General features: G+C 32.9%; 1 protein-coding gene across 9 annotated transcripts in view; it reads left to right on the plus strand.

The window, feature by feature from the left end:
- Positions 1-14,630, plus strand: part of LOC139499351 (cytosolic carboxypeptidase 2-like) — a 123,735-nt gene that overhangs the window by 22,817 nt on the left and 86,288 nt on the right. For 3 of the 9 annotated variants that reach the window (XM_071288025.1, XM_071288027.1, XM_071288022.1), the window contains exon 4: positions 11,226-11,870. In XM_071288025.1, the coding sequence (XP_071144126.1) occupies positions 11,226-11,870 (645 nt within the window). Of the gene's footprint in view, positions 1-1,689; positions 1,918-5,460; positions 5,604-11,225; positions 11,871-11,908; positions 12,040-14,630 lie in introns of those variants that run through there. The other 6 variants (XM_071288030.1, XM_071288033.1, XM_071288023.1 and 3 more) reach the window with 6 other exon arrangements.

A 14,630-nucleotide genomic window follows, 5' to 3' on the forward strand; every position in this document is an offset into this window, starting at 1 on the left:
GCCTCTAGTTTTGAGTTATATGAAAACGACCTATAGCTATTTTTCCTTATTTTCCCAATTGTTGTCTGTTATAATGAACAATAAAAACTAGGTTAAAAGAATAAACTACAGAAAAGTTTCAGAATGACAACATGTGTCTGCCCTCAGTTTATTATTGCAACTGAATAAATATTTCTTTGCAATCATGATTTTTGTTTTATATGTGTCAATTTTTTTTCTTTCTCATATACAAATTGCTGTTTAGAATCTGTTTTTGATTCGAACACATTTTTTTAAAAATTTTGATTTGGCTGTTTATGAAAACTTGTGTACAAAGTAGGGCTTCTTTAGTGTACCTGTCCCAAGACAAGAGTCTGTAGAGTTAGTTCCCCTGTTCTGTACTTAGTGTACCTGTCTCAAGCCAAGAATCTGTAGAGTTAGTTCCCCTGTTCTATACTTAGGTGGCAGAAACCAGTTATTTTACAATAAATCTTTAGAATTTCATGGATTTATGATTTTATTTTCTTGAAAATTCATTCAAGCTTATATACAAATAAAATGTATGGTTTCAAGGAACTAAGATGTGTGCATGCTTATGTTAATATATAGAAAACCTATAAATTTGGGTGTCTGTCCAGCATGGAAATTTAAAAATTTATAAATGCATTGCAAATAAGGCAAAAAATGTGATGCTGTGATACCAATCTAATCCTCACCTGCAAAATCCTGCTAAAAGCCGACAAGAATTTTAGCCAAAATTCAAGAGAGAAAGGATATTCAGTGAATTAGAGCCTTGTCCGAACCTATCCTTACCATCAAAATCTCAAGATATTTTTGTTTACATAAAACTGAATTTTCCCCCCAATGTGATTGGATGCCGTCAAGTGAGGAGACCACAATTTTGACATCTGATTGGACCTATATGTGAAGGAAATCCCCAACCTGTGTATGCAACTACTTACTTGTGTAGTACAATAGCCTAGAATTTACATTCATTTATTTTTTCAGTCCACATGATGCAATTATATACCTCAATACTTAACTATAACAAAATTTCTGCGTGGGACACATGTTCTGGTACACCAAAACTGGTACCTGCCACCTTAGTGTACCTGTCCCAAGCCTGGAATCTGTAGAGTTAGTTCCCCTGTTCTGTACTTAGCGTACCTGTCCCAAGCCAGGAATATGTAGATTTATATAAAAAAGAAGATGTGGTATGATTGCCAATGAGACAACTATCCACAAAAGACCAAAATGACACACACATTAACAACTATAGGTCACCGTACAGCCTTCGACAATGAGCAAAGCCCATACAGCATAGTCAACTATAAAAGGTCCCGATAAGACAATGTAAAACAATTCAAACGAGAAATTTAACGACCTTATTTATGTAAAAAAAAAGTGTGCCTGTCCCAAGCCTGTTAGTTCCTCTGTCTTTCACTTAGTGTACCTGTCCCAAGCCAGGAATCTGTAGAGTTAGTTCCCCTGTCTTGTACTTTATGATTTTGAAACAGTTGTTAAGAAATTATAACTGCTTAATAAAATGAATTAAATGAACCGGTTCCGCATGAGGTCATTTCTCCATGTAAATCACATTTAAATCACTGAACAGACTTTGACATTAGTTTAAACCATCATTATCTAATCGAATATTAATTGTTAAAATCAGGTGTGTGAATTTTTTAAAAGCTTGCTAAACTTGGGGGTATATTTAATACGTCTAATATCATTATGTAAACAGAATAATAAAAACTGTAACTACCATAACCTGTCATGGGTTGAAAGCGTCCAAAGATAAACCGTTTCTTTATCCAAATTTGTTTACTGTTAGTTAAGCTGAATGAGGTTAATTTTCTCTTAGATCTATGTCATTCGTGGAGTTTAAAATATACATTGGATTTTAAAAAGTTTCTCAAGGTAGAAAAGTTTTAACAGGTAGGAACAAAAGTTATCTTAAATTCTATACATTGTTAATTTAAGTTATCTTAAATCTATACATTGTTGAATTAAGTTTTACATTTTGTTTATTTTCACATGTACTGACCTTTTTGCCTTTGTACATTTACTGATTCATTTGTTCTTGACTTTTTTTCTGTAACAAAGATATTGACCCTTGTGTTGTTCTGGTTGCTTAAGGATTAGAAACATAAATGATTGAATTTAAAGGTTTTTTTTTAATTTGAAAACACCTTTATAAGCAACTAACATCAAAATCCTCTGAAAACATACATACAAACAAGAATGTGTCCTCAGTACACGAATGCCCCACTCACACTATCATTTTCCATGTTCAGTGGACCGTGAAATTGGGGCAAAAACTCTAATTTGGCATTAAAATTAGAAAGATCATATCATAGGGGACATGTGTACTAAGTTTGAAGTGGATTGGACTTAAACTTCATCAAAAACTACCTTGACCAAAAACTTTAACCTGAAGCGGGACAGACGGACAAACGAACGGACGGACGGACGAACGAACGGACGGACGAACGAACGGACGGACGGACGGACGGACGGACGGACGCACAGACCAGAAAACATAATGACCCTCTACTATCGTAGGTGGGCATAAGTGGGCATAACAACTAAGAACTACACAGTGACCAGATAGTCTGACTTGGTACTGCCACAAAGTTTTATCTGTGTAACATATACCCAACTAATACCCCTTTTTTTTGGCATATCTATTTAAAGAAGGAGATGTGGTATGATTGCCAATGGGACAACACTCCACAAGATACCAAAATGACACAGAAATAAACAATTATGGGTCACGGTACGGCCTTCAACAATGAGCAAAGCCTTTACTGCATTGCTATAAAAGGCTTCAAATTGACGTGTAAAACAATTCAAAGGAGAAAAGGCACATACATACAGAATGTGGTGGGGTTAAACATGTTAGCAGACGCCCAATCCTAGTTCATTAAGTTTGTTTTTTTAGCAGTTGAAACTTGCTTATTATAATTACATCATTAAGGAAGCAACCTAACAACTAAAAAATCTAAGTGGTACTAGCTGTCAAATTCATGTTCACCAATTTTAATCAAAAACAATCTAAAACATTTATCCAAACTTTAAAAAGTATAAACAAGAATGTGTCCATAGTACACAGATGCCCCACTCACACTATCATTTTTCGTGAAATTGGGGTCAAAATTATAATTTGGATTATAATTAGAAAGATCATATCATAGGGAACATGTGTACTAAGTTTCAAGTTGATGTAACTTTAACTTCATCAAAAACTACCTTGACCAAAAACTTTAACCTGAACTTCGCACTATCATTTTCTATGTTCAGTGGACCATGAAATTGGGGTCAAAACTAGAATTTGGCATTAAAATTAGAAAGATCATATCATGGGGAACATGTGTACTAAGTTTCAAGTTGATTGGACTTCAACTTCTTCAAAAACTACCTTGACCAAAAACTTTAACCTGAAGCGAACGGACGGACAGACGCACAGACAGACGGACGAACGAACGAACGGAGCCACAGACCAGAAAACATAATGCCCCTCTACTATTGTAGGTGGGGCATAAAAAAAACAATAAACAGGGCACTGGCATTAAATTACGTAGCTTTGTTTCGTGTATATTTTAGGATAGACGCCATCAAATTAACCATAGAGTTGACCTCTAAAGTCGTCCGTTGACCATATAAGGGATGTAAACATAAATATCGATATAAATAATTAAGCAAACTCGTGCTGTTGGATTTTTCTAGGTCTTTTTAATTTTATATTATAGATGAAAAAAGAAATGTTTATCATCGTTTTTACCTTATAAAGTAAAAACGATGATAAACATTTATTTTTGATTTTTTTGTGGATCGAATCAGTCAATCAAATGATTTAACTTTTGGTTCACTTTCAATGTTGACATTCTTTTCCTTTAAATATGTTACTTTACACATACAATTCATGTGTTATCCATCTCAAGCTAAGGGATTAAATTGAAGTTCACATGAATACGGATTCAATGAGGTCGAATTATTCACATGCAAGTGAATAATTTATAATAAATGTTTTTTTAGCTTATTCTGACAAAATTAAACCATACTGGCTGCTCACAAGTTATTACTGGTGACCCAAAGATTGTCAACAACACTTTTTGGGGAAATGGTTCATCCAAAATAAATATGAAGATGTGGTATGAGTGCCAATGAGACAACTCAACATCCAAGTTGAAATGTCAAAAAGTTACAAGTTATAGGTCAAAGTTACAAGCCTTCAACACAGAGCCTTGGTTCACACTGAACAGCAAGTATATTAAGGCCTCAAAAATGACTAGTGTAAAACCATTCAAAACTGAAAACCAACACTCTTACCTATATAAAAAACAAGAAAGGCCAGAAATATTATCAGCCTAAATCCATCACCTGGAGACAAAACTTCTAAATACTGAAGAATTCAGTCAAGGATTATGCCAGGCGATGAATTATGGCTTAACGCGAAAATGTACATACACTTTTACGAAATTAGTTAAGGCTGTAAAGTCTTTGATACAAATTATAATAAAACAAATGTATATGTTGAATGAATGCTCATGCTACATCAATCTCAAATGTTGTTAAGCACATATCCTACCTCCATATGTAAAATATTACACAAATGTCAAATTAATTATTGTAATGACAGAAAATGCTGCCTACAAATACACTATCAAATTTGATATGAAATTTTTTTTTCAACAAAAACATTTTCCATTGCAATTTTCGTAATCATATAATATTTTTATTGTGCAGGAAAGTTTTGTATCTTAAACATTTAAGTGCAGCAATTCTTTGAACTTGAATATATTTGTAATTATGTGAGCAATATAAGACGTTTAGATGGATTTTAACATGGACTAACACAGATAAGAACCCCTTCTTATAGTACACACAAAGTTTAAAACTTGGAGTTATGTTGAGTTCTTGAACATATATATATAAGTGGGAAATTATCTACAATTAAAGGGAGATAATGACAATCTTTTGTATAAATAATTCATTCAATTCTTTAACTGCACTATGCCTAATGTATATTTATTTTATTTCTTTATACCTTTTAAATGATTTGTAACCTTGGTATTTAGGAGAAGAAAATCTGGCGTACCTTTGAGGGATTGATCTTTTAAATTAATTCATTATTTTTTGTTTTCTCAAGTAATTGATTGAATGTAACCAACGTGGCTTTTATCTAAAAAGAAAATTTACAATTTAGTTTTCTTTAATTCATTGTGGCTCCCTTCCTGTGAATAAGGGCTCCCTTGCCCTTGTGTGTCTAACTCTTCCCCCTTCAGAACACCTCTCCCTTGCTGTTAGGTATCTAATTCTTTCCCCTCAAGAAACCTTTCCTTTATGTCCATTTTCATTTCACCTGATTATATTTTGATTGTAAATAGTAGCAACAATTAACAGCTTTAATTGCACTTTTCAACCATTAAATCATATTTAAAAATAAAATATTTTTGTGAAAGGCCTCAGACATCAATCATTAAGTTAGTGTGTATAACATTAAACACTTTAACAGACATACTATTGTGAAAGAATACCCATTAATTGACTCAATAAAACCAGACTTAAAGGCAATGATTTTGAAGTATGAATTATTTGGGAATATAATAACTGTCTGTTTGGTAAGTCAAATCAAATCCTTAAAATAAGTAAACATGTTAACAATTTCACAATGTTACATGTATTATCAGGCCCGTAGCCAGGAATTTCCAAGGGGGGTTCGTTGGACTCATGAACTCGACTTTAACAGTCACAATTTGAAAAAAAACGTTGACTTTAACAGTGCTTATTTGATTTCAAGGGGGGGGGGGGGGGTTCGTCTGAACCCCCAAACCCCCCTGGCTACGGGTATGGTTTTATGGACTTTTGATTTTAGCATTTCAGGTACATAAGTGTTCATGCAATGAGGCATGTATTCAACACATTGGGAATGTAGATATCACAAATATGTTTCAAAACACACCACATTTTTTATGTGCCTGTCCTAAGCCATGAGCCTTTGTAATTTAAGTTCAGTGGTTGTGGTTGGTTCATATTTTGTTTGGTGTAAATTTGTTTGTTATTAATTAGGCCTTTGGTTTCTCAATTGAATTGTTTTATATTTTCATGTTGGGGGCTCTTTATAGCAAACCATTTGGTATGGTGTTTCCTTATTCATGAACAGGATCAATGCCATATGCTTGCCTTCAGTTGCTTACATCCATTTCATTTGAACTTCGATGTCTCATTGGCTATCATACTACTTATTTGCATATCATCTTTTAAGATGAGCTGGTTTAGGGGTAAATTCAGTAAAAAATCTCCCATTGACTTTAATGCTAATCTATGTGTGGAAATAAATTTATACCTGATTTACCTTTAGAAATTAAAAACTTTCATATATCATTCATGAAAGTACAAATGTAGCCCTATCTTTTGCAACAATAAAAACATAGGGTCATGCGGCATTTTTGGGCATTCACATGGCCTTGTTTACAAACAGTGTAGATTCGCACTGAATTCCTATACTGACCCCCATTACTTTTCAACCCTGTAGGGGAAAAAAATAGTACATTCAGCATTTATTTTTTTATTTTTTTCAACTCTAGTTTTGATCCATCTACCATAAAATATTTATTACAAACATTATCTACCAATCAGAAGAGCACATGACTTCACTTTTAGACAGAAAGCTCTCCCCCAAATGGGCGGTCCCTGATGACGTATATTTATTTACTGAATTTACCCCTATAGGTTAATATGTTTTACAGCTTAACTTTTGACCTTTTCTATTAATTATTAATTAATTAGATCCCACACAATAGACCATGCTTGTTGCCCTTGCTCTCTATAGACATGGATACAGTTTGTCTTAAACTGATGTCTTGTTCTCTTTGAAAAATAAATCTTGTATTTATAGACTGTCGTTGAAGACCATATTTTGATTGTTAGATCCTTTTTTTCCCCCCAGCATAATAGATAGAGTGTCTTGCCAGAAAAGATGTTATGCTAGGGGTTTCTTAATCTGTTTTTTGTTTGTCCTGTACTGCAAGAAAATGTGTTCCATGTATTTTACTTTATTTCCCAAAGATAGTGATAATTAATCATCTCCAAAGATAATTTTATATCAAATAATATATATGTGTTTGAGAAAAAAGATTACATTCTATTGTTTGAGACACATATCCATGTATTTTATGAGATAAGTGATGTGTAGTAAGATATATGATCTTCAGGTATGATATTATGATTGTGCCAAGAATAAAAAAAATCATATTTTAAATGTTAAAATAAAATAATTCTAGTGTTATATAATCAGGCCAAGTAAAACGTTTTTATGGTTCTTATTTCATACTCTAAAAATGAAGTATATATAATCCCTTGGCATCTAAAACTACAATTATTGTATGAAACATTTGGGAAAAGGTCATGGTTTTATTACTGTGTTCATTTGGAAACTGCACCAAAATAATTAGGTAATGGAGAACAAACATGATTTATTTATTGAAGCGTCATTGACATCTTGTTTTTGGTATTTCTGGTATTATTTTAAATTTTTTTTAAATCTTGTTAGGAAACACAGAAGCCACATGTATATAACTTTTGACCTCAGTGAAAACTTTCTTCTTTAATTAAAGCGAACAATAGAACACAATATTTCTTTAAATGTTTTCATACCTAAAATTTCATGAGTTATCTCCCATTGATCCACATCTAAATAAATTGATACTCATCTTAAATTGTTAAAATCGTCCATAAATATGCCAGTACAATTGTAGACTACCAAGGGAGACAAATCTGTGCAGGACTAGAAAATAAACCATAACATTATTTTGTACAAACTTTTCTTCAACTCTTCATTGATATGATTTAAGAAATTATTAAGATATATGATAAATCCCTGAGGCAAAGTTGACCATAGAACAATTTCAATAATTTTGATGATACATTTTGTTATTTAGGCTTTCAATATACATCGATCCTTCATGTATTTCAAATGTTTGTGTTTTATCATTTCTGATGACATTAATCCAGAAAAGCAGGTTGAACCCAATACATGATTAAAGTACCACTTTCCTTTACAACAAATTAATTCCTCGCGTAAGATATTGACAGAAAATTTAATAAATCTGATTTATAAAATGACGTCTAATCAATCAATTGTGGATTTATAAGAGATTAATGGATTAATATTACAATATAGAATTGTTTTTTGCTTTATAAAGAAAATCGTTAATAATTTGCTTGTAGTATTGACTTTTATTAGTTATATTACACCTGTATAGATTATAAATTCATAATTGGATGAAATAACAACAAACTTAATTGGTTTTATTTAGTTTGGATATTATAGCTAGATGTATTTGGGCTGATACGTTTGTATTGATGAAACGGTAAGCTACCATAATTTCTACTGAGTAATCATTCTGACTACTTCAGGGTTAATTTCCCAATTTAATGTAGTAGATGTTGAAACAGTCAAAATAAAGTACTCACTTAATTTTATCTAAACATCCAAAATATGAAATGCTACTTTAAGACGAATATTCTACCTAAAAGTAAGACATAGGCATTACTCTTAAAGACCACTATTCTACTTAAATATCCAAAATTAGAACATTATAATAGCCATTAGGCCAACTAAAATTAATTAGTAGATTTTCATCCAAATTTTTGAAAAAAATGGGGCGGGTGGGAGGATTTTACTTTTTGATTTTTATTTCTTATGAAACCCTCTTGTGACGTGTTCTTCAAATATGCAAGAGTAATAATAAGTTTATATTATGTATATACATATAAGGAATGGTACATAATATTTCAAATCTTAACATGAATAAAAATCTCTAATTGGCAACCACTGTTCTACATGTAATAGCTGTTAAGAAGCCTTAACAGCAAAAACATAAAAGAAGAATGCTCCCTTCAGTTAGACTATCTTCACCAAATTTAGTGTCTTTTTAAGCGACCATTTTTTTGTCTCCATAAAATGAAACAAATATGCAACTAAAGAATTACGAGTTCAGAATAAAATGAAACTGTTTTGAAAACGAAGGGGTTGGTGCTTTTATGATTCTTCTTATAGATGCAAATATAATTAATATGTAAAACATGAACTTAACCAAAAAAGAGAAGATGTTTAATGGCTCTATTAAGGGTATTGGGACAGAAGGTGTTTGTGCTGTTTGTCATTAAAAAAGCCATGGGTAAATCTAAGTGTATGTTTGCCGACTTTTTGAACTCAATTGTACTGTCATAAATCTAACAAGTTTGTGCTTGCATCATTTTATTTATACAGTTATGGTTTTGTACGAATGTGTTCCACGATTCGAGCTCTTTAAATTGGGTATAATTCACAGTTCACAATTCCTGCCACAAAGTCATTTTATCAATAAAAAAATCCACGGTATTCTTAATCACAGAAATTTGTGTCATACCGCGATTTGCCATCTTGGACACAGCGTATAACTTGTAACCCGATTATTTCATGCCCTTCTTGAAATCAATCTCTATTCTCGGTAGACGATTTTGTCATCGTAGAGCTGCAGAATCTTTTTTAATTACTCGAAGTAATACGAAAACCGAAATTTGAAACAGGAAGTCTGAAAGGAAACAAAATGTTTGACGGTTACCGGAAATGGAGATGAACAAATCCGGAAATCGTAAATTTTTCAAAATAAAAAAAATCAGGGCTGGACGATTTCAGAGGGGCGGGCGGGGATGAAAATCTATCAATTAATTTTAATTGGCCTTACTCAGAAACTACTATTTCAGCTAAACTCTTCAAATATAGAGCATTACTTAAAAACCCTTATTCTAGCTAAACATCCAAAATACAGAGCATTTATAACTCCAAAACCACTATTCTAGCTGAATGTCCAAAATATAGAGCATTACTTATAGACAACTATTTTTATGCCCCACCTACGATAGTAGAGGGGCATTATGTTTTCTGGTCTGTGCGTGCGTCCGTCCGTCCGTCTGTCCCGCTTCAGGTTAAAGTTTTTGGTCAAGGTAGTTTTTGATGAAGTTTAAGTCCAATCGACTCAAACTTAGTACACATGTCCCCTATGATATGATCTTTCTAATTTTAATGCCAAATTAGAGTTTTTACCCCAATTTCACGGTCCACTGAACATGGAAAATGATAGTGCGAGTGGGGCATTCGTGTACTGAGGACACATTCTTGTTCTAAGAATCTTTAATTTTGGTGCAGTACTTAGCATTACTTCACCTTGTAAACATTCCATCTCCTACTTTCACACCCCTAGTAGATGAGTTCAGTAGATGAAACTTTTCATGACTATTAACAAGAAGGTGTGTTGTGTATATTAAATACTCTTTCACTTCAAAAAGTACTGTGATATTAAAAAGTGCTTAATTTAGAAATTGGATCTCAAGCATAAGAAATCAGGATATTTACTTCTGTCTAAAAGAACCAAATGAACACTTAATAATTTTGTGAAGATAGTCTTAGCATGGAGAGTTCATCAATAAGGCTGAAATAAAAACAAGAATGTGTCCAAAGTACACGGATGCCCCACCATCATTTTCCATCTTCAATGGACCGTAACATTGGGTTAAAAATCTAATTTGGCATTAAAATTAGAAAGATCATACCATAAGGAACATGTGTACTAAGTTTCAAGTTGATTGGACTTCAACTTCATCAAAAACAACCTTGATTAAAATCTTTAACCTGAAACTCGCACTTTCATTTTCTATGTTCAGTGGACCGTGAAATAGGGGTCAAAAGTCTATTTTGGCTTCAAAATTATAAAGATCATATCATAAGGAACATGTGTACCAAGTTTCAAGTTAATTGGACTTCAGCTTCATTAAAAACTACCTTGACCAAAAACTTTAACCTAGAGCGGGACAGACGCACAAACGAACGGACAAATGAAGGAACACACAGACCTGAGAAAACATAATGCCCACCTACTTTCGTAGGTGGGGCATAAAAATATGTGTATTTTTATTGCCTAATTGATGTTGTTTTAACTTTCTATTAAGCAGTATCAAAATTTTAAATAAAATAGAGAAAGAAACCCGGGAATTTGTCAAAAGACAACAACACAATTAGAGAGCAGAAAACAGCACAAGGTCACCAACGGATGTCCCCCCTTTATATGATAGTATGTTAATATTTGTTCTTTTCAGTTCCAATCCAACCATATAGTTGATAAATAATATTAACATTGCATGGTTCTTCTAGTTCCTAACACAACAATGAAGATAATATGTCTAATATTGTTTTTTTTCAGATCCATCTCCATCATGGCGGGAATCAATAAGAATACAGATGGAGGAGGAGTTAGAACAGCGTGTGAGAGAGGCTCTCGAGACTCCCCCCCTAGAACGTGCTAAGAAGGCAGATCACAACAGACAAGATCGTAAATCTAGTCAGACTTTAAATGAACTTAATTCTCATATCGTGTTTGGATTAGCTGGTAGCAATCGTGATGTTTTAAAATCCAGAAAATGGCGAGCGTTACAGGCTAAGAGACAAGTTCAAAGGTTAATGAGAATGAATTATATCCAGCCTACTCCGCCTGTAGATTACGTATTCCAGGATGGTCTCTCACGGTCCAATCAGGCTGAGTTTCCTGGAGTCTTTGGTCTATCTAGTCTATCTGAAGGAGTGAAGGACTTAAGACAAAGCTTTGACAAGTATCCTTCACTAACACAGATACAGAGACAGTTTTATACTAAACATGGTTTTCTTGCCAATTTAAATGGACAAGGCAATAATTTTAGAAATGAGAATGGGAAATATAAGGACCGTTATGGAGTTGAACGGGACCAAGATGGACCATTCTGGCCTAGTGATTGTGGTCCATTGTTTGCAACACCAAGATTCAAATGGTTTAATGATCTACCTCCAGAACCCCTGTTCTTCCATGTACACAGTAAGTACCATATCAGACCTAAACCCTGAGCCTCAAGAACCAACACAGTAAGTACCATATCAGACCTCAACCCTGAGCCTCAAGAATCAATGTTCTTCCATGTACACAGTACATACCATATCAGACCTCAACCCTGAGCCTCAAGAATCAATGTTCTTCCATGTACACAGTAAGTACCATATCAGACCTCAACCCTGAGGTTCATGAACCAATGTTCCTTCATGTACACAGTAGGTACTATATCAGACCTCAACCATGAGCCTCATGAAACATTGCTCTTTCATTGTACACAGTAAGTACCATATCAGACCTCAACCCTGTGCCTCTGAAAGCACTGTATTTTCAGGTTTACATTAAGTACCATATCAGACTTCAATACTTAGCTTCAAGAACCAATGATCTCACATTTTGACTATTCCATTTCCTCTCAGTGTATCTCCTGTTTTAGTGGTTTTAAGACGTGAAGTAAAGTGTCTTTTAAAGTTTCATTGATTAGTGTCCTTTGTCTGTCATTTCATTTATATTTCATCAGTCTGTGAAGCAACATGATACACCAGGTCTGTGAAGGGATATGATACACCAGGTCTGTGAAGGGATATGATACACCAGGTCTGTGAAGGGATATGATACACCTGAGGTCTGTGAAGCGATATGATACACCAGGTCTGTGAAGCGACTTGATACACCAGGTCTGTGAAGCCATATGATACACCAGGAATAATGTTGTTATATTGATTGTCAATGATTTCTATAAATCTTAGTTCTTTAAACTGAAGACAAGTTCTAAAGTTGTAATGTTAGACACAAAACAGTTCCCTCAGTCACATTGCAGCTATGTAGCCAAACTAAGTGATAATATTTTATTGGGTTAGAACTCTGCCAGGTCAGGAAGAATATAAAAGAAAGTATTGCATATTACACACAAAATAGTTAATATGCATACATGTAGCTGTAAAGTACTTGGGTAAAAGCCAGGCTTAAGTTTTTTTTAACTTGGAATGACTGTCACTTCATTAACATCAGACAGAATGGCTATAAGTGCCTGAAATTTTGAACCATGAATTAGTGGCTTGATAATAAAACAAGTAAATGATTGGAGTAATGTAATAATAGTAGGTAAGTAATGGTACCAGTCTTGTATTTCAAAACCAGTTGTGAAATAAAAATAGTCCATTTTTTCTGGATTCAATTTTTTTTCTGATTGAATAAAAGTTTATGCTGGATTGAAACATATATTGAGATTAAAACAAAACATTGCATTTTTTTTTGAGACATCTTACAAGGAAAGTGAAATGATATCATGTTTACTGGAAGTGGTGTGGCCTTGGAAAAACATCAAACAGAAAGTAGAAAAAAGTTGTACGACTGCAGGGTTTCATAACTGTTTATTTTGTAATTAATAATATACCTAGCTAAACTGTGTATGTTTAAAATTGTGAACTCATTTTATGCTGAAAAATTAAATAAATATATAGTTAAGGAACATGATATTTAACTAAAAAGTTTGCATTTAAAACAAATTGTATTCCCTTTACGCTCCAACCTGGATTAGTCATTGATGATTATAAGAATAAGAAAGCAATATTGAGTTCTCATTGGGGTAATGCATCAAAGTTCAGACAAACAATGAAAACTAGAGTTATCTTTCCTGTTTTATAAATCAGGTATATGGGAGATAACTCTAGTGACTTTCTGTGTTTTGCTTACCCTATGTGATATAGAAAATGATTTTCTCTTATATTTTTGAAGTTATTTTGATATAGATCAATACAATAGTACATTACCTTGTTTTGTAATACACATGTTTAAATGGTATTATAATTGAATAAACTACATTGAGAATGAATCAAGACAGTTTCTGCACAACTATTGGTGTTTATATTTTTTGTGAGGATTTAAAATTATGTTCAGAATCTCTTATTCATTTAGGTCTCAACATTTGCTCCCTTTAAATTCACTAAAATGATTAAATTTTTTTTCCCTAACCACACCCCTCCAAAAAAATCACAAGAATTTGTATTCCATAATGATCAATGATTTCTCAGTATAAAAAACCTGTTTAATCGTGCAAGTGTATGTAATCTATACTTCTGTAGATTCTACTACAATACAAACAACTCAATGTTAAAAGTAAACAACTTTTAAAAACAATTATATGTATGTAGTGTTTACCTAGATCTCAGACAATCATTATAAACACCAAGTAGTTTAAAAAGTAAGAAAACAAAAGTTCCCAGAACTCAGCTAAAACACAATTTCCCAGTATTTTAAACATTATATATACTGATGCAGCCAGCTAAGAATAAGATATCTTTTATATAACAACAGCAGGATTTTTTTTGTTCAAAGAAAGAATTAATGAAAAATTAAGCCCATCATGGTTATGAATGAGCCCAACTCTTAATTTGTGACACTGTAAGACATGATAACATTTACATTTTCTCTTAATTGGTTGGTCCTACACTATATGCATAAACCTGTGTAACATTCTTATGTTGGACCCATAAGGCATGAGGACATCTACCTCTAAAATTCCTGAATGGTCCTTTAATACTATAAGTGCAGAAATCTTTCTTCATTATAGTTTTTTCTGTAAGCCATGTGGATATATATAACTGGTTAAACCATATGTGCAGAAATGTTTATAACTTTCTTCATGATGTTAGTGTCTTAATGTCTTAAGGTAAGGTGACATCTACACTGTCTCTGTCCCTGAATTAGTCAAATATACAGAAATGTTTGTAACTTTCTTCATGATAT

Source organism: Mytilus edulis, chromosome 12, assembly GCF_963676685.1.
Source record: "Mytilus edulis chromosome 12, xbMytEdul2.2, whole genome shotgun sequence".
NCBI classification, from domain to species: domain Eukaryota; kingdom Metazoa; phylum Mollusca; class Bivalvia; order Mytilida; family Mytilidae; genus Mytilus; species Mytilus edulis.